The 27,977-nt window shown below is 48.8% G+C and overlaps 1 protein-coding gene across 3 annotated transcripts; it reads right to left on the bottom strand.

Annotated features, from left to right (window-relative positions):
* Positions 1–27,848, bottom strand: POLA2 (DNA polymerase alpha 2, accessory subunit). Of its 3 annotated transcripts, none has more exons than XM_032414502.1 (19): positions 26,916–27,848; positions 26,308–26,703; positions 22,501–22,625; positions 21,916–21,995; positions 21,490–21,547; positions 17,201–17,307; positions 14,634–14,827; positions 13,945–14,033; positions 12,524–12,679; positions 11,833–11,895; positions 11,072–11,114; positions 7,345–7,469; positions 6,802–6,840; positions 5,847–5,920; positions 2,792–3,065; positions 2,445–2,551; positions 1,544–1,603; positions 1,170–1,296; positions 1–477 (listed from the first exon to the last, which is right to left on the bottom strand). In XM_032414502.1, exons 2-19 carry the CDS (start codon positions 26,384–26,386, stop codon positions 325–327), a joined length of 1,953 nt encoding a protein of 650 aa, XP_032270393.1. In that variant the 5' UTR covers positions 26,387–26,703; positions 26,916–27,848; the 3' UTR covers positions 1–324. The 3 variants fall into 3 exon arrangements, with proteins under 3 accessions (XP_032270393.1, XP_032270392.1, XP_032270394.1); XM_032414501.1 differs by having other exon boundaries at positions 26,308–26,589; XM_032414503.1 differs by having other exon boundaries at positions 2,792–2,900; positions 26,308–26,589; positions 26,916–27,847.
* Positions 27,849–27,977: the final 129 nt, after the last annotated feature.

Below are 27,977 nucleotides of genomic sequence, written 5' to 3'. Positions count from 1 at the left end.
CAGAATTTACTTTTATTTCTCCAAAAGTTGTTCCTGTGTCTGATTCATGTAGAAAAATCACAGTCGTCTTGCCTTTTCCGAGGATGCCGCATCCATAGCCAGTTTGCCTGGGACTCTTCGCGTGTCCACGAAGAAACAACAGCTTTCTTCCAGAGCAGCTCGACTCAGGGTCAGGGTCCAGCTGCATGAGGCCTTGCCCATTGGGCCCGTGCCCCGCAGCCTCTCCTCTACCTCTCAATGGCTGGGCTCCCGTCAGAGGGCCACTCTTGGGCTCTCAGACGTCTGCGAGCGCCGCGTGACGGGGGACGATAAAGCGCCCAGGCCTCAGATCCGGACCACCTGGACAGCAGTGCACGGACTCCGCCTCCCCTCCCCACCCTCGGCCTGCTGCCTCCTGAGGAAGAGTCGGCCAAAGGTGCCCCCCACCTGCCCTTTGGTGAGGCGCCCGGGATTCACACAGACACAGCCGAGGACATCCTGGGGAGAGGAAAGGGGCCGATGTGAGAAAGCTGGAATCATCTAAGAGTCAGACCCCAGAGAGGGGTTGATAAAATGGAAAGGAAGGCAACTGAACACATCTCAAGTCTAATCTGTTAACTTATCGGAAAACCCTGAATTCCTTTTGAGCCTCTGAAGCGGAATGAAGAAGGGTAACAATCAGCTCCCCAACTTGGGAGACAAACCTGACCTGGTTATCGTCCAGGGAACGGGAACACAGTTTTACCTCTTGAGGTTGAACTGGCTCTGATTCGGCAAGAGGGCTACGGGTTGCGTGGATCCCCCGTGAGAGACCCACCCCGGGTGGCAGAGATGAGAATGACCAAGAGCTTCTCTCAAGTTCTCAAGGCTGAGCTCCCCCGGAGGTCATATCCGAATTCGGGAGAGGGAGGCAGGCGAGGGCATGTGCAAAACGTTCCCAGGTCACCCTGACATGGCCCCCACGTGACAACCACTGTTTGAGGGCCTTCCTACCCGCCCCTGGAGCTCCCAGGGGAGCAGGGGGATGGCTGTTACTTAAATGTTTTACTAACATTCGTTTTCTAGTCCTTTACCACCTCTCCCAAAGAAATGAGGCCACTGTCCCCAGATGAGGAATGAGGATCAGTGGTCTAGAAGGGAAAGTCAGATGGGTCCTGGCGTTTCTGGGAAAAAGCTGACTTCAAACTTACCTTCACAAAGTATTTCAGCTCTGATGGGATAATGAAAATGTCCGGGGTGACGGGCAGCTGCGCATAGGTGTAGAAATTCTCATAGTCAATGGCCATGTCTTCCTGGGGAGGGTAGAGCGGGTAGTAGCTACAGAGACGGAGAGAAACAGTAAGCAGTGACTGAGCCGGGGTCCCCTCTTCCCACATGGCCTCCGAGCTTTCACAGACTGTCTCTCCTGTTCCTCCCTGTGTTTGGGGGACAGAAGGCAGGCTTGTCATCACAGGGAGTAGTTCCCTGGTAGTGGCCCAAGGAAGGTGCTCGCAATCAAATCTGTCAGAGCACCGGACCCCAAAGCACACTCGTCCTGGTCAGATATTCCCACGAGTGAGCTCACCTCCTCTGGGTCAGGATGTGCTTGAGGATTCGGCTGAGTCTGTCTGAAGTTCCGGAAGCACTGGGGAAGCAAGAGAAGCAAGAAATGGAATGCAGAGCCTTGTTTCTCAGCTCCTGTGTCTCTTTGCGGAGGACCCGAGGATTCGATAAACCGGGGAGAAGCTACATGGCCCACACACAGTGATGAGAGGGTACCTCTGGGGAAGTCGAAAGACCCCCCGACAAAGAGCTCGGTCTGTTCCCACCTGAGAAGGGGAGCAGGCCACCGGGCTGCGACGGGAAAGAGCAGGCATCCCAGGTGATCAAGACCACAGCAGGCTGTTGGCTAAAACTTCAGTGTGCAAGAATGGGCAAGGAGTGCACCAGCAAGCAGTGAGTGTGTTGTCAGGCTGACCCTTGCCCCTCAGACCTCAGCTAACAAGCACACACCCATCTCGCCTAACACATGCATTGCTTCACACTCCTCCCAGCGATGGGGGAACTGCTGGACCTGCATCAGCAGGCAGGCTAGGTCTGATTCTCTGCAGACCGACACCCTGCCGAGTAGCTCGGCAGTTCATCCTCTAGGAGCAGGGACACACAGTCCTGTTTAGGTCGCGAGTGTGGGAGGTGAAGAAAAGGAGATGAACCTCTAGGATTAAAAACAAAGCTCAAAGACACATGGCCATGGTTCTTTGGGGTCTCCAACACTGTACAGACAAGCGCTAGCAGAAACAAATGTATCCCGTTGCTCCCGCTGGGAACAGAGAAACTCGAATGGCCAAAGGGTCTGGCACAAAGGGCTGCTCTAGGGACTTCCCAGTCAAGGCTCTCCCAAGCAGCCCCTTGATTTTCTTGGTGGAAGAAAGGCCCAGGGTCCAGAGCGCCAGTGTCCTGCTTGCTGGACCAGAACTGCTTCCCACCTACTGATCTCCTCGGCTCCCATGTGGAACAGCAGATCCGTGGACGTCAGGCCAAAGATCACTCCATTTATGGAGAGGCTGCAGGGCTCAGACACGAACTGCACTCGCTAAAATAAGAAGGGGTGAGACAAGCATTTGTGCACCAAAGCTAGAACCTTCTTCCCCATGAAAGTGGGGGGGGGGTCTCCCAGGGGAGGAGAGACCACCGAAAGGGGGGCCAAACCAATGGACAGTAAATCATAAATACATCTGTCTGTTAAAGAAAGCTGCTTAAGATTCAGGCCCTATCCATGCCCCCAGAAGGCTTCCCCACCCTCCACTCAGGGGCCAGAGCAGGGATGCGGTACCTTTCTGTCATCTCGAGGCAGATCGGAGTAGCTGAAAGGTGGCTGCGGGTACACGGGCTCGCGGTGCACGTCCCTCACAGATGGGACAAAGATGAGGTGGGAGCCAGAGCTACTTCGTCCAAAAACCATCAGAAGAGGGAGAAAAATGAGCGCATTCGAGTTAGAACAGCTGGACGACAGACTGAAAATATCAGGGCTTGAGACAAGAGCCTCCATCCAGAGAGGAATTTCCGAACCAAATTCTATGAGGAGAGGTGCTGTTTCCCATGGGACACTGCGAGCAAAAGACACCTTGTTCTCACTTCCACACATCTACCTCAACGAGGCTCAGGTCACCCGGGATGTGCTTTGTCCTGGCTCCATGTGGTGTTCCACCAGGGAGAGGACGGGACTATTTAGTAGGAAAGGAGGAGCAGAAATTGGGAAACAGAAAAATCTAGAAAGACAAGGTTCTGACCAAAGAACCAGAGACATGCAGCCAGATACAAAACCAAAGTTCTGACTTCACACAGATGGGGCTGCACACAGATGGGGCGTACAGGCATTGGTCTCCCTGACCAGGGGCTCTTGCCCAGGGAGAGACCAGCCATGACCGGACCCTCACACTGCCTTCTCGCGTAGAGGGTCAAACCGCAGCCTCCTACCAGAACACTGGGTCCTATTTACAACAACAGACAGACACACCTTCCGAGGGATGGGGAAGAGCACACCTGGCCTCTCTCCGAGGCCCTTCCCTCTTGCATAGGGAAGCGATGCCCCAAGTCTTTCTCAGCAGACTGTCTTGCAAGAGTGACAGGACTATTTAACAGCAACAGGAAAAACAGATTTCCTTTGATGGAGGCAGAAGGGGAATCTCTAGGGTACAACATGTAAGCAAAGAAAAACCTTTAACTTGAGGACCCAACTGTTTATCCTCAGCCACACAAAAGAGGAAAGGAAAAAAAAAAAAATCCTGTTTCCTTGGTTCCCTCAGCTGTGCTCGGCAGAGGGGCCTATTACAAACCACACAGGCGCAGTGTCCCTTTGAGGGCATGTTTAAAACCCCCCACCAGTGCTCGCTGTCAGCTCCCTCTCTTGCTTGAAATCTATGGCCTTCCCAGACGCAGCTCCGCAGCTGCCTTTCCCATGGGATAAAGGTACTGGTGACTGTTGTCACATCTGTCCCTTGTCTGTCATACCTACTCAGAGCGTGAACTGAGACTTGTGCAAAAGAAAACCAGGATCTTGAGACCACTTTGCACATTAGTTACAGTCCCTGTGACACAGGTAAGTACATGATCGGTACCCAAAGCCAGGGCTGACCCGCCCGGGACTAGCTGTGCTCCAGACCCCACGGCTCAGTCTGTGATGGACACAAAGGGTGGAGGTGCCGCTGGCCACGGTTAAAGGTGTGGAGCCGCTGTTTCAGCGAAGGTGCTGGAAGGGCAATGGTTAAGGAGGAAACAGCCCTCCTGCTCATGGCTATGAAGTGGCTGTAGGGGGAGGGATCTGAGAGAAAATTCCAACTATGCTGAGCATTGCACAACCTCGTGCATCACGGTGGGAGGGTCCCCACAGCCGCTCCCTCTGCGGCTCTGCTGCTCTGTGGACAGGGCGCTTCCGCGAGTTCTGGCTTTTACTGATAAATCAGCTTTGTGCTCTGCACGTCTGATCTCTCAGGAATAAAAATAAACCACCCCCCAGCACGGACCGCTCATACACTGTTTTGGGGAGGGCAGGGCAGCTCCCCCTGCCCCGAGGCGCACACTGGCTACAGAAGAAAGTGCCTGGCAGCGCTGGGCGCTCACCCCACAGTAACAATGCCCAGTTTGTTCTTTGTTTGTCCCACTGCTGTCACCACCACATGGGGCGAGGAACCAAAAACAGAACCCAATGTCGCACTGAGAGCACCCCGCCTGCTGGGGCACGGCTTTGAGGTCCCTGTCCATCCCCAGGGGACCCGACCCAACAGGGACACCAGCCCTGCTCCTGGCAGTTGGGGTGGGGAGGGGTATCTCTGAGGGGCACTAGGTACTCCCCAGGTCTGGCCTGCGTCACGACAAACGACAGCGTGGGAGGCAAGAGGCACCTGGATTAACTTCATTTGGGGGGGGTAGTGGGGAAGGGGCAGACCCAGGCGCAGGCCGAGTCCCCTGACTCCCAGGTAAGTTAGGGGGTGCTTCTCCCCAGTCCCTGAGGTCTGCCAGACCGGCCCTGCTGCCGATACAAGAAGGTAGTATTACGACTAATCGACTCTGGGATCAGTTCTCACTGCGAATGGGCGGAAGATTATACATCTTGTTTTAAAAACCACCTTTGTTATAGACTTGTTTTTAAAAGCTTAGCCTCAGGAATGTTTATTTTCTATGAGCTCAGCCGCAGGCAACCAAATCCCTAGAGGAGAAGATCCATCACCTATACCAATTCCTTTCAAACCCCGGCCCTGGAGGAAGAGGGGCAGGAAGTGAGGATGTTAGCTTCCTGAATAACTTCCTACTTGTAGTTCAAGACTCTTCCTGGAATAGTGCCTTTTCTCTCAAATTAGAATTGCGCATCTCTCCTCACAGTTCCTGCCCCTTGGTCTATGGCAAGGATCCAAGATCTCCTCTCTGCGCCCCCAAGTTTCTACCACGGCCTGCTCGGCCGTCCGCAGTGTCCCGTGAAACGTGGGGCAGCTCTGACTCTGGGGAAGGACTTGGGCTCACCCCAAAACAATCACTCAAGCATCGAGATGTTTGGGGCCCCCAGGGATTTCGTTGGGGAACTCATCAAACACTTCTCAGAATCAGCCGGGAAGATTCCCAGGGAATAGGAGTTTATACAAAAGGGAGTGAGAAAAGGGAGGAAGTAAAGGGCAAGCAAGGGAAGAGCGAAAGTCTTCGCAGCCTTTTCCTGTCAAGTGTGTTTATCTTTGTATTTCAGAGACGCCTCTTAACCCGGTGTCGGTGCGCTTGGGAGTCAAGAGGTGGATCTGATCTCTGGAGTTCAAAAGGATAAAGGGACATGAGCTACCATTACTTCCTGCCCCGGAGAAACTGGGCAGCGTAAGGTTCTGTCCAACAGTCTGAATTCTGACCTGTGCGTCCCTTCAATAATTGTCCGCAGACACTGCTTGAAAACATCTTCAAACGGACTTGTGAGCAGGCAGTTCTGCAAGAGAAGGAAGGAGACCGATTCAGAGAGCAGACGCGGGCCTTTATTCACTGGCCTAGCATGCTGAACGACCCCGGGGGCCAGCTGTTGAGCGAGGAGCTGGAGGACAGAGTACGATGAAAGACACATGTTGGGGCGCCTGGGTGGCTCAGTCGTTAAGTGTCTGCCTTCGGCTCAGGTCATGATCCCAGGGTCCTGGGATCGAGCCCCGCATCGGGCTCCCTGCTCTGCGGGAAGCCTGCTTCTCCCTCTCCCACTCCCCCTGCTTGTGTTCCCTCTCTCTGTCAAATAAATAAATAAAAAATCTTTAAAAGAAAAAAAAAAGAAAGACACATGTTCGTGGTCTCTGTCCTCAAGGAGCAGACTCTGTTTGGGGACAGGAAAGGGGATGGCGGAGGAATTAATCCTCTAGAATGTAAGCTGAGAGTAAAAGCAAGAGCATTCTGCAATCCTTTCTGCGGAAGGTACAATATCCTGAGACAAAGGGTAGGAGGCACCGACTCTCGGCCACAGAGATGTCCTGAGAAGGGCCTTTTGTGTTTTCTGCATCAAAGGACAGCAAGACGTGGGTCCTGGAGCCACAGACAGCTGCGCCTGCGCGAGCGGGCTCGTGCCTTAGCACCGAGCCTCACGGGGGGACACCAGACTCACAGACGTGCACTTCCCTCCCCCAGCTTCCAAATGGCCTTGTATTCTGGTGACATGAAGCCTTCAAATATTTACAAAAATGCCCTGCTACAATGTTTTTCTGATTAGCCACAGGGATTAATTTAGGTTTGTTACAAATGCAGCATAAAGTCCAAAATATGGAAACAAGAGCGAGTGCTCAACTTGGTGCAGGTGTCTGGCACTTTTCCTTCCTGGCCCCCGTCACTTACCTCCACCTGTTCGTGCTTAGCATCCAGGAAAGGTCCAAACTGCAAATAAGAGAAACAAAGGTATCAGAACCACACGTGTCCATGAGCGCCTTCACACACCCTCTCCTAGCAGTTCTCTGCCCAGGGCTCATCTGTCCCTTCAGGTAGCAGATGGGGTGGGAGTACCCAGCCAATATCACAGGCAAAGGCTGTGACCCTGGATGGAGGGAGGCCGCCAAGGCCCCCTAACCAGGTGTACTGCGTCCTACAACACTGGGCCTTTCTTTAAAAAAACTTTGAGAGAGAGAGGGAGAGAGAGAGAGAGACAGAGAGAGAGAGAGGAGCAGAGGGGGAGGGAGAGAGAATCTGAAGCAGACTCCATGCTCAGTGCGGAGCCTGACTCGGGACTCGATCCCATGACTGTGAAATTGTGACCTGAGCTGAAACCGAGTCAGACACTTAACTGATTGAGCCACCCAGGCGCCCCTGGATCTTTTTCTAAGGTCTCCCCAGTTTTCCCATTGGTGCCTCCCCCAGTGAAGCTGTCCCAGGAGGGCTTCCTACCAGGATGCAGACATCAGGCTGATCGTGGTTGATGACGGCAATCAGATCGAGCAGGGGATCGTAGGTGATGCTGTCGGATGTGGTGTATGGCCCACAGGCCACCAGGACCATGTGTTGCTCAAAATCTAAGACAGAAAGGATCACAAAGTGTTGATTAGAAGATAATGGGATGGCGGGAGAAAGGGCAATTAGGGAAAAATGCCATAGGATTCAATTAATTAAGAGTCTCCCTAAGTGTAGAACTCTGGGAATCCAAGATCTAATCCCCATCCTCAAAGAATACTCCATCAGCTGCTAGAGACAGGGAAGAATGCGAATAACTAGGGAGTGACAGGCAGTTTGCTAGCAGCACACTGAGCAATGGGAGAAAGCAGCAATCAGGAAAGACCTGATCAAGGTGAGATTTGCTCATGCCTTTCCCCTAGTTATTTTTATTGTGATGAAACACAAACAACATAAAATTTACCATTGTAACCATTTTTAAGCATACATTTTAGTGGCATTAAATAAATACAGAACTGTGCAATCATCACCGCCATCCATTCCCAGAACTCTTTTCCTCTTGTCAAACCGAAACTCTTGTCCCCATTAAACACGAGCCCCCCCTCCCCCACGCCCTGGCCACCACCATTCTATTGTCTGTCTCTAGGGTTCTGGCTACTCTAAGTATGTAAGTGGAATCATACACTATTTATCTTTCTGTGACTGGTTTATTTCACTTTGCTTATGCTTGTAAGTAGAATTTCCCGGGAGCAAGGGCAAGTCGGGGTCCTGGAGAGTGTGCGGTTTGAGGGAGCATCTGTGTTCCAGTGTGACTGGAGAACGTGGTCTGGTGAGGAGTCCAGAAAGATGGGCTGGGTGTGAGGCTTGGCCTGGGATTCCTGTGTGAGGGGTAGGGAGGTGTGATGTTTGGCCACCTGTCTTGCACTGCCTTTTTCCTCACAGAATCGGCTTTCCTTTGGGAGAGCCAGCCCTCTCCTCCACAAGGCAGTCTGGGGGGCTATAAATCAGGTGCAATGTTGTCCCCTAGCTAAGAGACAGGCGTGTGACCAGTTTGAGCCATCCACACTCTCCTCCCTGGTAATGGAATCTCGAGGTGAATCATTTAAGAACAGAAAAAAGGGTGGAGCTCATGTATTCCAGCCAGAGGTAACTGGATGAGATAGTTGGGGAATTCTTGCTAGCTGGACACCTAGAGTTGTGAGGTCCTTATCTGCCTTTGAGTCTGCATTTCTAGCTCCCTGTCCTTGCTGTGAGCTAGCTGGATTTCCCCTAACAAATTCTCTTTTTCTTAAGTTAGTCTGAACCAGTTTCTGTAGCTTACGCCAAAAAAACCCAAAGATCTGACTCATCGTGTAGTTGTATTAGTTTCCTATGGCTGCTATGAAAAATTATCACAACCTTAGTGGCTGAAAACAAACACGTATTTATGATTATGGTTCTGGAATTCAGAAGTCCTAAAATCAAGGTTTTGGCAGGGCTGCATTCCTTCTGGAGGCACGGGGAGAGATGTTTCCTTGCCTTTTCCAGCTTCTAGAAGCCACCTGCATGTCTTGGCTCATGACCCCTCCTCCATCTTCCCAGCCAGCAGCCTACCATTTCTATCTTTGATGCGGATCCTTCTGCCCTCCCCCTTATAAAGACCCTTGTGATCACACTGGGCCCACCTGGACAATCCAGGATAATCCCCATGTCAGGATTCTTAACTGAAGGACACCTTCGAAGTTCCTTCTGCCATATAAAATAACCTAGTCCCCCGTCGTAGGGATTAGGCAGTTACTTGTCCACCAGAGCAGGAACACCATGAAGCGAGATCGAGAGTTCAGGGAGAAGAGTCTGTTTCATGCAGTGCTAGGGCAGGGGACAGAGTTAAATCTGGTTCTGAGGAGCCTACAGGAGATGTAAACCCTGGAGGAAAGCAAGTGCCAGGAGAGGAGGGCCCACTTCTCATTTCGTGTCTTCCTGAGTGTCTAGCTCAGTACCTTGGTCAAAAATGTTAATAACTGGGGCGCCTGGGTGGCTCAGTTGGTTAAGCAACTGCCTTCGGCTCAGGTCATGATCCTGGAGTCCCGGGATCGAGTCCCGCATCGGGCTCCCTGCTCGGCGGGGAGTCTGCTTCTCCCTCTGACCCTCCTCCCTCTCATGCTCTCTGTCTCTCATTCTCTCTCTCTCTCAAATAAATAAATAAAATCTTTAAAAAAAAAAAAAAAATGTTAATAACTTATTCCACTGCTTCTGGAGGCTTCCCTGGCACACAGCTCAGGCTCTGGGCATCTCAGCCACATCAATTTCATCCCACCACCTGAAGCGGATCCAATACCACCACGCTCCTCTTGTTGCCAGCAACATGGACCTTCTGATGCAATGTGCAATGTCATAAACTCCTAAATTTCATTCCTGAGTCTAGGTCACCGCCAAGAATGACCTCATCACACACCGTTACTGTGCATGGGGTGCTGACAATACCCTAGAGTCGGCCATCTCACTGCGAGTCCTCAACAGTCTTCTGCTTTGCTTTAAAAAACGCTTTGAATTATTTTGAAGCAGTCTGTTAAAATTTCTTTTTGTCCTTTCCCACCTAGGTTAGTTACCAAATAACTCTAGGCTTCCTTAGAAATTTGTCTAACTTTTTATTTATTTTTATTTTTTTAAAAATTTTATTTATTTGAGAGAGAGAACGAGAGAGAGCACATGAGAGGGGTTAGGGTCAGAGGGAGAAGCAGACTTCCTGCCGAGCAGGGAGCCCGATGCGGGGCTCGATCCAGGGACTCCAGCATCATGACCCGAGCCGAAGGCAGTCGCTTAACCAACTGAGCCACCCAGGTGCCCTGTCTAACTTTTTAAAGAAAGATTTATTTATTTGAGAGAGAGAGAGCATGAGCGCAGTGGGGAGGGGCAGTGCCAGAGGAAGAGGGAGAAGCAGACTCTTGCTGAATGGGGACCCTAAGATCATGACTCAAGCTGAGGGCAGACACTTAACCGACTGAGCCAGCCAGGTGCCCCAGAAATTTGTCTAACTTTTTAATAAGATTTTATTTTGGAATAACTTTAGAAATGTAGGAAAGCTGCAAAGATAATACCAAGTTCTTGTATATATACCCTTCCCCCAGCGTCCCCGAATGCCGGCACCCTGCCTCACTAGGGTGCATTTGTCAAAATGAATCCAGGGGCACCTGGGTGGCTCGGTCGGTTAAGTGTCTGACTCTTGATTTCAGCTCAGGTCATGATCTCAGGATTGTGAGATCAAGCTGTATGGGGCGTGCCTTCTGCCCAGCCCCCTCACCCCGTGTACACACTCTCTATCCAAAATAAATAAATCAATCTTCAAAAAACAAAACAAAGGAATTAATGCTGGCTTATTATTGTTAACTCCTAACTATGTGGGGTTCACTAGCTTTTCCACTAATGTCCCTTTTCTCTTCCAGGATCCCATCCAGGACACCACAGTGCATTGAAAGAAACTATTCCTATTTTGCCTTTTATAAAGTAACTTCCAGATACAGATGGCATGCCTCCTGTGTAGCCAGAACCCAGGTGGTCACGCTCAGTGGGCTCAGACCCTGGCCTTCCACCAAGGGCCTGTAAAGCCACCCATCTGCTGTCCTCCCTCGCCTCCACCGGGGTGCTCCCAGGCGGCTTTGGCAGCTTTCTTGTGGCCTGAGGAACCTGGACGACCCTCATCCACCATCCTCACTGTTAGCAAAACAATGCTTGAACCCAAACTTACCTCCATCCTCTTTGGTGGGCTGATAAAATGGAAGTGGCACGCCCTTAAAAACAGGAGAAAAACTAAACTGAGTTCTTGGTTAAAACAAAGGTGGGGGTGGAACCTGAACGAGAGTGGGGAACCACAGCTTCGGCAAGTGGGGCGGGAGGGTGGTGGGGGAGGGCTGAGATGCAGAAGGAAGAAAGCAGCCTCAGTCTTGCTCCCTGGAGCTAAAAGCTCACAGAACGGACGGTACCTATATGGCACCAGAGCAGCAAAGAGACCCCGGTAATGGGAGGTCATGGCTAAACTCGTAACACCCAGCAAAAGGTGGGAGAACACGGGGGTCTGAAGTACAGTATCCTAGGCAAGGACCTGAGAGCAGGGAATCTGCTACTTTTGCTTGCGTTATTTGCAAATCTGTGGAGGACTACCGCCTAAAGCAGGGGTAGGTGAACTAGGGCCTGTGGGCCCGATCCGGCTACTGCCTGCTTTCACGAATCCAGCCACACTCATTGGTTTGCAGGCTGTCAACGGCACTTCTGAGCCACAATGGCCGAGTCCTTGTGACAGAGGCCGTATGGCCTGTAAAGCCTCAAGTATTTACTGTACGGCCCTTTACAGATATGGTTTGCAAGGGGGCCCAGAGGTGGCTTCCCATTCTGTAGCTAGAGGATTGAGCAGCAAATCAATAGGTTCTCCTGAGTTTCCAGGACAGACAGAACGGCACATACTGTGTCTGCAGCAAAGCAGGAGGGAAGATGGGGCAACTGCCGTCGTACCTCGTAGAGCTTGGTGGCAATAAATCTTCTACCAGTCGTGTTGATTCCTTCCATAACTACAACCTGAAGGACAAGAAGCAGGACGGGAGGTGAACAAGGGATCGGCAGTAAAACTATTTTGATATAGTTAGAAAGTATTAAGTACTGGGGCACCTGGCCAGGTCAGTGGGGAGAACATGAGATTCTTGATCTTGGGGTCATGAGTTTGAGCCCCACATTGGGGGTACTTTACTTAAAAAAAAACAAAAAACATCTATTAAGTACTAAGTCCATCTATCTCATTTTATAATTACAAACTTGGGGGTATTTTCTAGAAAACAAATTAAGGGGCTTGTGTTAGTAATAATAACTGTGCTCTATACGAATGATCTAATTTTTTGTAACAATCCTATGAGGTAAGAATTATTATTCCCATTTTAGAGATGAAGACACGCTGGCTTCGAGATAAGGAACCTGGCCAGAGTGACACTCCCCGCTGGGGTGGAGCTGGAGGCTCAACCAGGCAGCAGGTCTCAGAGCTGAGGTCAGAGCACTCAGGGAAAGCTGGAATCCCCACACCGCTGTCTGCTCTAGGGCCGGTGCTCCCGCCACACCTCGTGCAAGTAGGAGGCAGCCAGCGACGAGATGCTCATCCTGCCGCCGCCCACCACACACGCTATAGGGCAAACAGCACGCGTGCAGCCCGTCTCACCTGTCCGGGAAACAGAGAATATTCTTTGAGCTCAGATAAATTCACTGGAATCTGAGCCCCCGAGGAATGTTCCCGGTCTCCTTCAAGAATCACTGACTTGCTGTTCAGCTTCCCGTTGGTGTCACAGCCAATCTGGCCCAGCAGAGTAACAGGCTCCTACCGAAGGTGTAACATACGAACGACAGTCTTGGGGACAGGAGCTCAAAATCTGGGGTCAACAGAATGAACAGCGAAGCAAATCCCAAGCAGGAAAGATTTTTTTGGCAGGGGCATCATATTGACAAGTATCATCAGTGACTCTCAGGGCATCTGGTCTGCCCACCCACCCAATGCTTGAGGCCCTCTAAGTGGTCATCTAAGCTTGGGCATCTCTAGTGAAGGCAAACTTGGTTCCTGCACCCCAAGGCAGCCCACTGCATCTCTGGATAGTCTCAACCATTAATAGCTCACATCTATTGAGCTTAGTGAATACCAGGCATTGTTCTAAAGGCTTACGTGTATTAACCTGTTTAATCCTCACAATGATGGTGAAGTGGATACTATTACTGGACCCACTTTACAAAAGAGAAAAATCAGCAACAGGTTACATAATCTAGTTAAGGTCAAAAAGTGGGTCAAGCCTGGGTTTGAAGTTTGGCTCCAGAGCCAGATCCTTAACCACACACCATATTGTCTCTTAACAGGAAGTTCTTAAATTGAGCTGAAATTTCTCTCCCTGTGGCTTCCTCTGTCCTGTTCCCATTACTGGGGGCAGTCTGAGGAAGTCTAATCTTTCCCCACAAGACTGTGCATCCCTGCCTCCCCTCTACTACTTCCTCCCAATTCCTCCCAAACTTCCTTATATGACATGGTTTTGCATTTTTCCCCAACTGGTCAATCTTCTCTGAATGCAAACAATGACAGACGTGCCTTAAGGAATCTTCTAGAACACATTTCCCCTTAGATTAAAAAATGTTTCAGAGAGAAAGCACTGGAACATATGCCAGATTAAACCACAATTAAAGATACTACTGGCAACAGTTGATCCATAAGGACAGAGACCAAACTAGGGGACAGACTATGGGTCACCATTCCTAGAAACCCTGTCCTTGCTGTTGTCCTCATATCCTGATCACTGAACACTTCTATTTGTGGGAAGTCTCCAGGGGGCTACATGCCTCACCACTAAAAAGGAAAAGGCCTCAGTCTTTGCTTATGTGCAAGACCCTAATCCAAGTGCAAAGAAAATGACCATCTCTGGTCACAAAACCAGAAAGCACTTCTCAGTCTTTCTTCAGAAGGATCCATGTTATCAAATTCAACCAAGACAGATGTTCTAACTAGAATATAGACAAGAAGTAAAAAAGGAAGCAAGGATGTCTTTTTACCATCAGTTTAAAAATACAATATTAATTAGGAAGGACTATTAGAACAATTCTTACTTGAGCTGGGACCAGAACAGGAGTAAAAGCCTCAATCTTGTAATGTTCCTTGAGTTCACTGCCAAGTTCCTCTATCTTACAGGTCAGAACTGAAAGCCCAGAGGGAAAAAGTACTGTGTTTAGGACATTTCACTTGTCAAGAGGAGAAGATACAGCGCATCGTAAAATATTGAAGTCAGTCATTTTACAGAAGCAGGAGGGTGCCCAGGACCTCTTTCTAAAGCCCTAGCCAATCTCCCAATATTTGGTGGCTGAAATTTGGCCACAGATCATGTGGCACAATCCCTGAGAGTCAGCACGAATGTCCACAACCCAGCCTTCCTTTCATTCTGGCCATCAGTGAGGTTTAGGGAGAGTCAAGTGCAATGTGGAGAGTCTTCCATTCTTTATAAGGAAGAAACCATAAATATCTGACTTTCACTGGCTTCCTCTACACAGTTCAAACGGCTGTCACTGGGAAATGGTTATGTGCTTTTTCTTTAGGGAAGCGAAGTGACTTGGCAGAATTGCTGAGAGCGTCACCTCATGTCCCTCCACTGCTAGGGGTACCCAGAGGACATCTACCAACTTCTATACTCAAAGGCAACCTCGGAACTTGTTCTACTAGCCTAGCTGAAGCTTTGTTACTTACTCTACACCCTTCCAGGTGGTTTTATATTTTCCAGAATTGCAAAGAGAAAAACAATTACCGTCTCGAATGTCTGGAAGCTTCTGAAACATTGATTTGTAGCTCCTGGTGAGTGACTCTGGACCCCCCAAGACCTTCAGGCTGATGTTACCGGCTCCTCCTCTTCCAGACCAAGACACACCCTGCGCTGAGCCGAAGGAGGTAACCACTTCCCCTCGGTTATTTCTCGAGTTGTATTTCTGAGAGGGAGTAGCACTGATTGGAAGCAAAACAGATGCACATTACTGTATTCCTATCTAAAGAGAGAGACGAATAAAATGAGGTTACCTTTTGGAAATGGGGACTGGAGAAACGTCAAGCTGGCCTCACAATTTATAAATCTAATCAGCTTAATGGGGTTGGACATACCCGGACCTTTAAGGAATTTCAGGAATGAGGGTAAGTTTAGAGACACAGACATATTTTAAAAGGTTTTCTCCTGGCTTACAACTAAACAAAGCAAAACCACACCAAACTCTGGATTAATTAAAAAGTGAGTTTCAAGTACCACTTTCTTTTCTTTCTTATAACTTTTTAAAAGATTTTTTATTTATTTGTGAGAGAGAGAGAGAGAGAGAACAAGCAGGGGAGGGGCAGAGGCAGAGGCAGACTCTCCAATGAGCAGGGAGCCCAATGTGGGGCTCGATCCCAGGACCCTGAGATCATGACCTGAGCTGAAGGCAGACGCTTAACAACTGAGCCAATCAAGCGTCCCTCTTACAATTTTTTTTTTTTAGCACTTATTAGAATACCACTAGAGCCTGGCTGTGGATAAGCCCAAAACCGCTGTCCATCCATAGCACCTCACAACACAGTTCAAGGTAGACACCACAATAAAATGAAGTTAAAAGGAATTCATCAGCTCTCTCCCGTGTGTGTGCAGGTGGAGACGTAATGAATTCAGTCAGCTGGTGAACAAACATTCCCATTATCCGAGGCTCAACTGACAAGTTCTCATATTTCCACGCACTGCGTGGTAAACAAGAACACGAACATCGCTGAGCTCCTTGGAAGGCAGTGCAAGCCTCTAATCCTCTGGGTGGGAACACAGCTTCCGGAGAGGTCGCTTTCAAACAGTCTGCGCTTTAGGCACCGAAGCTTTGCAGGAACCAGTTTTACGTGGGTAATACTGCAACTTCTTCCCACAGAGGCTACGGAAAATGAGCTCAATTAAAGATCTCGATCTCCGTGCTGCCTCTACCTGAATAATTGAGAAGTTACTTTCATAAATTACAGAACCAGTTTCTGATGTCAGCTTTATTAGCGTGCATTTAAAAATGCCGAGGCAGCGTACCGCCGGCTTCTCTGAGCTCCTCTGCGCGCAGCTCCATGGGACAGCGGTTACAGCCGGCCCTTTAGTGCAGTGACGCTTCGGGGGACTGCTTATTTAGAGTGTAGCTGCTGTCATGGTGCTGGCTCAGCTGGTGAGAACCGTCTCTACCCATCAAGTTTCAAAGATGCCCTTGTACGTCTAGAAAGCTCGCTTCCCAAACCAGTTTGAGAACTCCTGAAAGCAGCAGTGGACTACACTAGAGAAACTGTCCTTCGGAGTCCCGTGGTCGCTCACCTGGAGTGACTGCGGTCACCTCCTTTCTCAAGAGACAGAGCTGGACAATCTTAAGCTCCGCTCCGTCTACAAGGGATCCACAGTACAGGCAGTTCGTAGTTCCCTAAATGGTTAACGTGACGGGTCCTTAGCCTCATCCTGACCTGGCAGCACCAAGCCTTTCTTCTACTCGGCAGGGCCCTGGCCAATGGAATTCTCTAATAGGAGACACGTCATTTACGGATTTCAAAAAAATCACATGTGATCTTTGTGGATTTACGTGCAGATGTGGCAGCAGGGATAAAAATGCCAATTAAGTCTGTGTAGATTCACAGTGACACGCAAACTCTGAGAAACTAGTTGTAACCTGAGAGAGGAACAATAAACAGGTTATACAACAGGATGAACACAGATACGTACTATTCTTTTTATAAAATAGATACTGGGGACGCCTGGGTGGCTCAGTTGTTAAGCATCTGCCTTCGGCTCAGGTCATGATCCCAGGGTCCTGGAATCGAGCCCCGCATCGGGCTCCCTGCTCAGCAGGGAGTCTGCTTCTCCCTCTGCCTGCCACTCCCCCTGCCTGTGCTCTCTCTCGGACAAATATGTAAATAAAATCCTAAAAAAAAAAAATAGATACTACAGATGAAGAGAAGAAAAAGGAGAAGAAGAAACCCAACAACACCAAAACTAACAGAGGCGGGTGGAAGCCTATTTGTCTCTACTGGCAAGACTCCTGAGACTCGCGGACTTCTGAATAGACAGGTTGTTTTCTGGAGAAGATATCTGCTCCTGATCTAGGAAATGAGCCCTAGAAAAGTGGGTGGAAAGTGAGTTTCCTTAACTACTGGAAGACACGGTAATTTTCCACACAGGAAGAGAAGGCAGGGAGGGCAGAGAGCAATAGGCTCTCAAGCTAGGCACCACAGAGGTACACACCCACCCGTATTGAGTCTATCACTCTGGAGGGTCAGCCCCCTGACAACCACAGAAAGGGGAGGGCAGGCCTGCTGTCCGGCAGCTGGATTCATTCTGATCTGTACCTTGGAGAGAAACTTGATGGCGAGAGGAGTTGATGGGGGCTCCGAGTAGACACAGTCCTTTTTGTTAGGGGGGTTTCTGGGGTGGTGATAGCTCGCTTCTGAGAACCCTAGGAACAAAACAGAAAACAAGATCCCAGTCACTGTAGACCCAAGTTGCTACCTGAGGGTATAGCCCCTTAGGAAGAAAAGCACGGTGCCCAAGTGAAGGGCACAAGGTAGGGTTGGGCTGGTTCCCTTCTTAAGGCCCCATCTCCAAGCATAATCCCGTATAGAAATCTTGAGCAGCTATCACCAAATCCATTGGAATCCTGTCCCCATTTTGAAGGCAATTATGAAAAAGTATCAACATTTCCCAGAAATGACTGCCAAGCAGGCAATCTGTCCTATCAAACTGTTCACGTGGTCACTTTCTTTCCCTACCCCTTTGCTTTAGAACAGCTGGGAGTTTTGACCTGCGCAGACACATTTTCCTGAGAAGGGATGGGACCACATTACTACTCATTTTGGCAAAGTCCCCTGCACGTTTTCAAAATTAGAGAAAAGAAGGACTTCAGGCAGATAACATGGTTGAACTTAGTCTATTTAGCAAATGCCTCACTGATGGTCACTTCTGTTCTCTGGCTTTCGCTCATCAGCAAGAATCCAAATGTATGCCCAGGATGGAGGATGAGACCCACAGCTCAGAGATCTATTGCTCCCCAGAGTCTAGGATAGCTGACTGTGGCAGAGCAGAGATAAAATCTTTGCCAGGACGCAACCAGGAGGCCAGCTGGTCTGCAGAGGATTCCCTGCCCTTGGGCTCCTCCTGGCTGCGCACCGAAGTTATGCCACCACAGCGGCCTGCTGGTGACAACTGGGGACGAACACAAGAGAACAGATGCAGGAAAGACCATCAAGTAGCTGGGACGGAAATTAGGTTTTAAAAAGACCCTGATGCTACTGCTCTTATACAATAACCATTTTTTAATACTCCTTTCTGGTATTTTCATATTTTTCCAACTTAAAAAATATATAAATTCTAATATTTACAATCTTAAATATAAACCTTTATTTGAATATTACATATACTGATTTTTTTCACGCTATATTAACTATGAACATTTTCCAACATCCCCACAACCTTCGTCCTTTTTAGTAGCTGTGATTAAATTGATACATAATAGCTGACATAACTACTTCTCTACCGCTGGATGTATGGGATGCTTGTAATTTTGGGTGATTATAAATAACGCTGACATGCCCATCTTTACGCAGATAGCTTCTCCCATAATTTGGATTATTTCCTTAGGAGAGATTCTGACTAGGGATAAATACTGGGCCAAAGGATGGATAAGATTTTATGGTTTTGGTATATTTTCTCAAATGACTCTTGTAATCCACAGGGGCTGTCGAACTCTAGGGCCAAGGTTGTGTGGGGGTATTTCAAGACAAAGACAGTCTGTCTCCCAAAACATGGCAAGAGGATGGCACATTGGGAGACAGGGCAGTTTCATGGCCCTTGTCCTCAGCCCTTGCAGCGAAACCCAATGGTGTCAACAGACCAACTCGTTACGCTTCTCAGGGATGCGCTCACTCTAACCACGCTCATGAGATTTGCTACTAACGCTGCATGCCTGTTCATTTGCAGTGAGAAATACAGTGACCGAGGATACCATATTCTCATATCCTGGGGTAAGCACATTCTCATACCACACAGAAACCCAAATTATAGGCCAGGTTGCCAGTTTATTAATTTACCAGAAATATAACGTTGGAGGCATGGGAACTTCAAATCGGCAGGCTAACACATCCCCTCCGTGTCAGGCAGGACACGTGGAAAGCCAAATTATCACCAGGGGATTTATGGCGAGCGTGGAGGCAAAAGAGTAGCTGGCAACAGCACCAGGCAAATATTTAATAATGATCAGGCAAGGCCACAGGTACACCTGCCTCGGAGACCCCACAAGGGCCTGGCAACCTCGCCGTGGCACTGTTTGTGAGGGCAAGGCCAACGTTCGGCCCCATGACTACTTTGTCGGGAGGCCACTGATGTATGGCCTAACGGTGATCCAGCAGTTTCCACGTGATAGGTACTGTTCTAAGTATTTTACATTTCTCTAGGCCAGACCCACGTGGCGTCTCCTCTGAGCTTCAGACACGTATTTCATCTTGTTTGCTCATTTTAGTCCGACTCACTTAAGTCTGATTCCCTGGTCACCAACTGTGATTCATAACTGGGCCTCCTAAATACCTTCGTGGCAGGAATGGGAGTCCTCAGGATGGTATTTCCGTCATGGGAAGGGCATATACTTCCATAGGAAATCAAGTAAATTTGCATCTGACCTATGCATCAGTCTGAGAGCTGGATTACCACGAGTCAGTCCCCAAGAACATGATTGACTCTGGATATACAGACAAATCACAAATTCTGGACCTGTGAGGTTGTCAGTCAGATCAACGTGAGGCAGCCCCACTAGGTTCCGCAATCCTGGCTGATGCTGCTTAGGGAGCCAAGCAACTGTTCTTATTCAGAAGGTCTGCCCTTCAACAATGATTAATGTATCAGGCTCTGGGAAAACAGCAGCGAACACAGCTATGTTTCTGCCCTCAAGGAGCTTCTGTTCTCATAAGGAGGCAGACTGAAGCAAACAAGGAAATATATAACCTGTCTCATGGTAGTAAGTTCCACAGAGAAAAGAAAAGCAAGAGAAGAAAAGGAGGGAAAGAGGAGGGGTTTGCTCTTGTAGGCAGGTTTCTTCCCTCAGACAGGGGACAGAGGAGGTGGACACATGTCTGGTGTGTTTGAAGAACAAGACCACCAGAGTGTGGAGGAGTGGGAAGTGGACAAGGGAGCAGGGCAAACTCAGACAGACCCTCACACATCTTCTGAATGTTATCGGGGAAGATGGGAGAGCCAGTGGAGGGCTGTGAGCAGAAAAACCTGGCCTGACTTGCATTTGAAAGGAGCATGGCGCACTGTGGCTGCTATGTGAATTGCTCAGAGGCGGACAAAGCAGAAAGAAGCCAGGACAGGAAGCCGTCCCGCTCAATCAGGAGATGACAGTGCTGGGGACCTGGTGGTGAGTGGACAAGGTGAGAGGGCCGGGATTCCAGAAGGAGGGCTGACAGGACTGGTGGATGAGTTGGATGTGGAGCGTAAGAGAGAAGGAAGACTCAGGGAGGTCTCCAAGGTTCCTGGCCTGAGCGAACCCCAAAATGGAAGAACTTTTTAGTAAGATATGGGCTCTAGGACAGGAGCATCTCTAGGGGGAAAATCAAACGTTGATTTTACATCTCTTCAATTTTAAGCTAAGGAAAACTGCAGTATGTCCACATAATATGTTATGTGCGCCTGTCTTGTGTCAGCAGCTTCACAGGCCGTGTCTTTAGCTTTCCTGCTCTCCACAGGCACCCCTAAACGACTTACCTTCTTTCTCACAATGTAACTCGACTTGGAAAAATTAAGGCTTACTCCATGTTTATGAACTTCTACAAATTAGAGCTTCTTGAGGGCAGAGCCCAGCCATGCCTGTTTCTTTCACCACCGTTCACCCAGCTAGTACAGTGTACAGTGCCCGGCCCATAGCAGCTGCTCAGTAAATGAACGGAAGCATCGGGACTTCAGAGATAAGGAAACTGCAGTTCAGAGGGATAAAACAACTCACCTAAGGTCACCTAGGTCTGCTGACTCAGGCTTTGAGGGCAATACTATCCCACTACCCTATCCTACCCCTCATGCTGGGATCCAACACTGGAACTGGATCATTCAATTCTAGGACCTCCACCTATACAACACTTTGCAACTTTTACGAAGAGTAATTATGGAGAAACCATATTTATGAACATTTTATGATGTTTACGCTAATTGAAAAAAGCAGGATAGGTATATGGTTACAAGGACTACCATTACATAAACACAGCTATGCCTGTGACAGGAAAGGAAGATGTGTAAGTAGAAACATAGTAGGAACTGTATGGGTGGCTACTTTTTTTTTTTTTTTAAATATTGTACTTTTTTTTTTTTTTCTTTCTTTTTTCTTTTAAAGATGTTATTTATTTATTCGACAGAGAGAGAGAGAGACAGCGACAGAGGGAATACAAGCAGGGGGAGTGGGAGAGGGAGAAGCAGGCTTCCTGCCGAGCAGAGAGCCCGATGTGGGGCTTAATCCCAGGACCCTGGCATCATGACCTGAGCCGAAGGCAGATTCTTAACAACTGAGCCACCCAGGCGCCCCTGGGTGGCTACTTTTTTAGAATTAAAAAAAAAAAAAATGATATTCATAGAAAGCAATCTCCAAACATATACTCACCTTAGAGGGTGTGGTGTAAGAGTTCAAGAGGCTCTCTTCTTCTTCCTCCACTTCGATTCTAAAAACAGTGCTCAAGAAAAACAGACTTCTACCCAAAATCTAAGGCAAGGGTTGATTAAATAAGAAACCTGAATAGTAGGTACTTTTTTTTTTAAGATTTTATTTGTTTGTCAGAGAAAGAGAACGTGAGAGAGGGAACACAAGCAGGTGGAGAGGAAGAAGCAGGCTTCCCGCTGAGCAGGGAGCCCGATGCGGGGCTCGATCCCAGGACCCTGGGATCATGACCTGAGCCAAAGGCAGATGCTTAACGACTGAGCCACCCAGGCACCCCTGAATAGTAGGTACTTTTATTATTTATTTTTAAATTACACAAATTACCAAATACAGCCCCTGGCTTTATATAAAGACCCCAGCAGGAAAGGATACAGCTCTTGGATGGAAACAATGTCTCTAGCTCCCGCGTGCCCACCATCCCTGGGCACTCTGGACAATTTTTTGCTCAGACACTGAGGAATAAAAGATAATGAAGATATTATTCCATAGTCAAGTAACAGAGGAGGTGTTTTCCACAGCCAAGAGGTAATAACAGGCATTCAAAATATAATCTAATATATAAAATTCCTCCAAGTAAGAATTAAGTTAAGATGATGCATGACAGGCTAAAAACGAAGAGTTATCCTGTGACTGTCTGTAACCACTTAAATCTAACACCCCCACCAATGACTTGTTGAAGCCCTACCACTCGACATACACAGTTTTAGGTGATTTAGACCCACTCTCATTTAATTCTTACAATAACCATAAAAAAAAATATGGGTTATTAGAACCACTAACATAAGAGGAAACGGAGGCTCAGGGACAGACATTATGTAGCCTGCCCAAGTGCACATTGGGACCAGAGTCCAGATCGGTTTCTAAAGCCCATACTCTTCTCACAATACATCACAACGCCTCCCCTCAAGAGCAGAAATGGGGAATTTCATTATTAGTTTCCTTACATTTTGTTCTTACCTCATGCTCAAAAGAGTTCAGGGTCTCTGAGGTGAGGCAACCTTTCCCTGTTCTGGTGCAGAAGGCTATAAGCTCAGCTACCAATCCCTCCTCGTTCTGTCCATACAGAATGCAGAGCTCCACCACTGCAGGAAGGAAAAGTGAACAGGTAAGAACACAGTTCATTTCTTGCAGCTTTCCCCGTGAAAGGTGAAATCAATCTTCGATTTCTTCAGTCAATATTTCTTCAGCACCCACTAGTGCCAGGCACGGTTCCAGGCATGAGAATATAGCAGTGAACAACACAGAGAAGAATCCTTGTCTCCATGAAGCTTACTACTGGAGAGAGAAAACAAGGAAGTAAAATCTGTGGTATGTTAGATGGTTAAATGTGCTGTGTAGAAAAATAAAGCTGGGGGCGCCTGGGTGGCTCAGTCCGGTAAGCATCTGCCTTCAGTTCAGGTCATGATCCCAGCATCCTGAGATTGAGCCCCAGGTCGGGGTCCCTGCTCTGTGGGGAGTCTACTTCTCCCTCCCCCTGCTCTTTTTTTTTTTTTTTTTAAAGACTTTATTTATTTATTTGAGAGAGAGATTGTGAGAGAGAGAGAGCACGAGAGGGGGGAGAGTCAGAGGAGAAGCAGACTCCCTGCCGAGCAGGGAGCTCAATGTGGGCTCGATCCTGGGACTCTGGGATCATGACCCGAGGCTAAGGCAGACGGTTAACCGACTGAGCCACCCAGGCGCCCCTCCCTCCCCCTGCTCTCTCTCTCCCTCTCAAATAAATAAAATCTTTAAAAAAATAAATAAGATTTAAAAAAAAGAAAAATAAAGCTGGGGAAGGGATCAGGGGGTTGGGAGCAGGGGTTGGTAATTTTCAATACAATGATTAGGGAAGGCTTCACTGAAAAGGTGGAAGACTGGGAAATGAGTAGTGCAGTTTTTAGGGAAAGAGCTTTTAAGCAAAGATCCTGAGGCAGAAACAAGATCAGCAAAGCTACTATGGCTAGAACACAGTGAGGAAGGAGGCAGAAGAGGAGTTCAAGGGTAAAGGGAGTGCAGACTCTTGGCCCCTATAATTACCCTGGTTAGTACTCTGAGCAACTTAGAAAATCACTACAGGGGGGCACCGGGGTGGCTCAGTCGTTAAGCGTCTGCCTTCAGCTCAGGTCATGATCCCAGAGTCCTGGGATCCAGCACCGCATTGGGCTCCCTGCTTGGTGGGAAGCCTGCTTCTCCCTCTCCACTCCCCCTGCTGTGTTCCCTCTCTCGCTGTCTCTCTCTCTCTGTCAAATAAATAAATAAATAAAATCTTAAAAAAAAAAAAGAAAATCACTAGAGGGGGGCACCTGACAGAACAGTAACATGATGCAGCTTCCACTGAACAGGATCACTCTGGATGCTGTGTTTAGTTTAGAACGAAGAGGGCATGGGCAGAATCAGGGGGACCAATTAAGAGAACCATGGCAAAGTGCAGGTGAGAGATGATGGTGGCTTGGATCAAGGTGGTGGCAGTGGAGGTGGGAAGAAGTGGTTGGACTTCAGATAGGAAGCATCCTGAGGGTAAAGCTAGTGGGATTTGCTGATGGTGAAGAAAAAAGGAGCCAAGGATGATGCTGTTTTCAGCCTGAGCACCTACAAGAGTGGGGAAGACAGGAGGAGGAAGTACTGAGGAGCGGGAGGACATACGGGAGCTTAGTTTTTAGACATACAGAGTTTGAGGTGCCAATTACAAATCCAACTAGCAGTTGGACAGATGAGTTTGCAGTTTAGCAAGTAGTCCAGGCTAAAATATACACCTGGGAATCATCAGCAACACATGGGATGAAAAGCCGAGAGACCAGGTGAGAGTCCCTAAGGAAGTGTATGTATTTGGGACTCAGGATGAGCCTGAGAGGTGGTGACAAGTAAGATAAGAACAATTAGGCGTGCTGTCTGAGAAGCTAGGAGAAAAACGTGTTTCAAAGAAGACATGACAAGTGGTGTCAAATGCTAATTCCGGATGAGGACTGAAAATTCACCACGAGTTTAGCTAGGTTAAGGTCACTGGTGACCTTGAGAGAAGCAATTTCAGTGAAGCAATGGGGATGACATGGGCTTAAAGAAGAAAAATCTGAAGACAGCAAATATAGACAACTCTTTTGAAGAGGTTTGCTGTAATTGGGGAGGAGAGAACTGGAACCGGGGACTGGGTTCAATAGAGTATTTTAAAAGCGGAGCAAGAACCACACTTCTATGCTATTAGGAGAAAAACTCTTATAGCGAGAAAAATAGAAAATATGTAAGAGATTAGAATTACTGGAGTGATGTTCTTTTTTTTTTTTTTTTAAGATTTTATTTATTTATTTTGACAGAGAGAGAGAGACAGCGAGAGAGGGAACACAAGCAGGGGGAGTGGGAGAGGGAGAAGCAGGCTTCCTGCTGAGCAGGGAGCCCGATGCGGCGCTCGATCCCAGGACCCTGAGCCGAAGGCAGATGCCTAACGACTGAGCCACCCAGGCGCCCCTGGAGTGATGTTCTTAAGAAGGTTCGAGAAGGAATGGGATTTAGGACTCAAGTGGAGGGTTTGGATTTTGCTAGGAATAGGGAGAATTTATTCATTGTAATGGGAGGGCAGGAGAGGTAGGAATGAAGAAGTAATTGTGGAAGTTTTCTAATTGTTTCTACTTTCTTGGTGAGACAAGAAGTTCATCAGCTTTGAGTGGGACAGGACATTAAAGGAGAAGGTGGCAAAGTTAAAGTCCCACTGAGGTTAGTGATTATGAATTCAAAGCCTAGAAGTCCAACACCCCTGCCAAACTAGTTCTGTGGGATGGAAGAACTGGCATTTTGGAAAAGAATGCACTGGGTAGAAGAACTTGGAGTATTTTGGTATCTCACTGTAAGTGAATATGTTTGCATTCTGGTTTTATACATTAAAAAAGAAGTTCCAAGTGTTGATGAATGGTTAAGGCAGGTGCACGTTCATCCTGATTCTTTTTTTTTTTTTTTTAAGATTTTATTTATTTATTTGACAGAGACAGAGACAGCGAGAGCAGGAACACAAGCAGGGGGAGTGGGAGAGGGAGAAGCAGGCTTTCCGCTGAGCAGGGAAGTCCCAGGACTCTGGGATCATGACCTGAGCCGAAGGCAGCCGCTTAACGACTGAGCCACCCAGGCGCCCCTCATCCTGATTCTAAAACTGAAAACTCTATGTCTTCCAAGACACTGCTTCAAACACCTCCTGCCCCAGAGCCTGACCAGTAAGAGGGAGCACCGGACTTGAGGAGAGGAGACGGGTTCACAGACTAGCAGTCTCCTTGTCTGTTTCTCCCTCTGTAAACAGCTGACAAGCTAAAATTCAATTTTGGGAATCCACCTCAAGGGTTCATATTTGCACAGACCACCAACAGCTTTGATGAGAAATGATGGATCAGCAGAAGTTTAAAGTGCAGGCTGGAAAGGGAGGAGCCAGGAATAAAAAGTTACATTTCAAAACCCCCACATCTCTTGTTCTGTTGTGGGGGCTTAAAGAATTTCCCAATTCATGCCACCGGGCCTAGTCTGAACCTGGCCCGTCCCAATTCCACCTTTCTGAAACTGCGTTGATTTAAAGTCGGGCTTCATATCCTTATTCTTGAGTTGGGATCCAAGCAGTACATTGCAAACATTTCAAAGTCCCTACATCCCCAATCTCGAAATTTGGTTTAATTCGTCGTCTCCCAACCACCAAGAGGTCTGATCTAAGGAAGGGGAAACTTGGAAGCGTTCCCTTTTGGGTTCTAGGGGGCTGGGAACACGGAGCGGGAGGTGGACCTCGGCTGGGGTCCGGGGCGGGGGCGAGGGACTCACATTTCTCGGTCAGAGCCTCCTCGCAATCTACGTCGAAGATCTGCAACTCTTCCAGCAGGCGCTGGGCGGACACACTCATGGTGACCCAGGGGGAGGCCGGGGGCCCGGCCCACCGAGCTCGGACCTGAGTTCAAGGACCTCACGGCGTGGAGACTGATGGGCAGGACGAGGTTCCTCGGATCCTTTCCCCCTCACGGAGACCGAGACGGAAGAAGACCAAATGGCCCAAGCCCTCCGGCGCTCAGAAGGCCCCCGGCGTCAGTCACGGAGAAACACTTCTTTCTAATGTGGGAGGAGCCCCCAAACGCCCGAAGGAAGTAAGCGGAAATTTCGTTAACTCGCTCTTCTGCAGAGAACGTCCTGCTTCCTAAAAGCTACCGCGGAGCATCTCAATGACTGGAACAGAACAGAGCAACCAGGAAAAACCCGCCAAATAGTTTGCACGGCGCGCGCATGCGCGAGCCGGGTTCGACCCCACCCCTTCCCATCTGCTTCCTTCTCGTTCCCAGACGCCGCGCGCCCCCGCGCGTCCAAGGGCGCATGCGCAGAAACGCTAATACGCCCGCTCGCGCGCCCGCCGTCCGCCTTCGGCGGTCCGGTCCGCCTACCTTTTGGCGGATGCGCAGTTGTGTCTCGTAAGGCGCGAAAGCTGGGCTCTGGTGCGCGACGTCCTTAGCTCGCATCACCTGAATCGCGTCTCGGTGCCCGGCGCGGTTACCTGTATTTCGGGCACCGCCTGCTGGCGAAGCTCCGTGACGAATGTTCGTCACCCTTTCGTCCTGTGCGTTGGTGCGCAGGCGCTGTTACGTATACACCCGCAAACCTCCCGAAGCTGCTGTGCGCAGCGCACGTCGTTCCTTCTCTGACCCCGTCGACGTGCGTCTGGGACAAGCTGATAACCACTGATGATAACCAACCGGATTCCCTAACGAAACCACGCTCTTAAGATAAGCGAGGGCACGTTAGGTTTGGGTGCATTTGGGATTTCCCCGTAGAAGTTCCCAGTGGACGACTGGAAACTTGGGAGTGAAGATGGTTCACTAAGAGGGAGAGAGGGGAAGTAAAATGAAAAGGTGGCCTTCCCCATGAAATACCTCCTAAGTCTTTGAGCCACAATCTCTGGCTCAGCTTAGATCAATAACCTTGGACATCATGCTCCCCTAATGGGGTGATATACTGGTAGAATCTTTCTAGAAAAGTTTGGCAGTATATATGAGGAGACTTAAAGATGTTCATTTGCTCTTGACTCAGCATTTCTTATCCTAAGAAAACCAGCCAAAATCCAGACGAAGTTTTATGTACGAAGATGTTTGTGGTAGCCACATTTACAATATTAAAAATGGAAACTGTTGGAACATCCAAAGATAGGGACTGACTAAGGAAAGTATGGGGTTTTACCAAAGCAGTGATTCTCAAGACTGCACAAGAGGTCAAAGACTTCTAGGGGACACCTCAGGGAATGAGACGAGGGACAGGGGCCTGGCAGAGCCAGAACACCCTGTCTTAGCCTTGGTCAGGTGGCGTGGAGCAGAGTTTAGTCTGTTTCCCTATTCAAGGGCTGGGTGGAGAGGAAAAATCCTCATTCTCCCCTAAGGCCTCTTACTGGTGGGTACAGAGGGCAGAGGGTAGGAGTGGTCCTCCTGGGTACAAGCAATAAAGGTGTAATAGTT

This window comes from Phoca vitulina, unplaced genomic scaffold (genome assembly GCF_004348235.1).
Source record: "Phoca vitulina isolate PV1807 unplaced genomic scaffold, GSC_HSeal_1.0 scaffold16, whole genome shotgun sequence".
NCBI lineage: Eukaryota > Metazoa > Chordata > Mammalia > Carnivora > Phocidae > Phoca > Phoca vitulina.
Note: the sequence above shows the minus strand (reverse complement) of the source record. Positions and strands in the feature narration are given on the sequence as shown.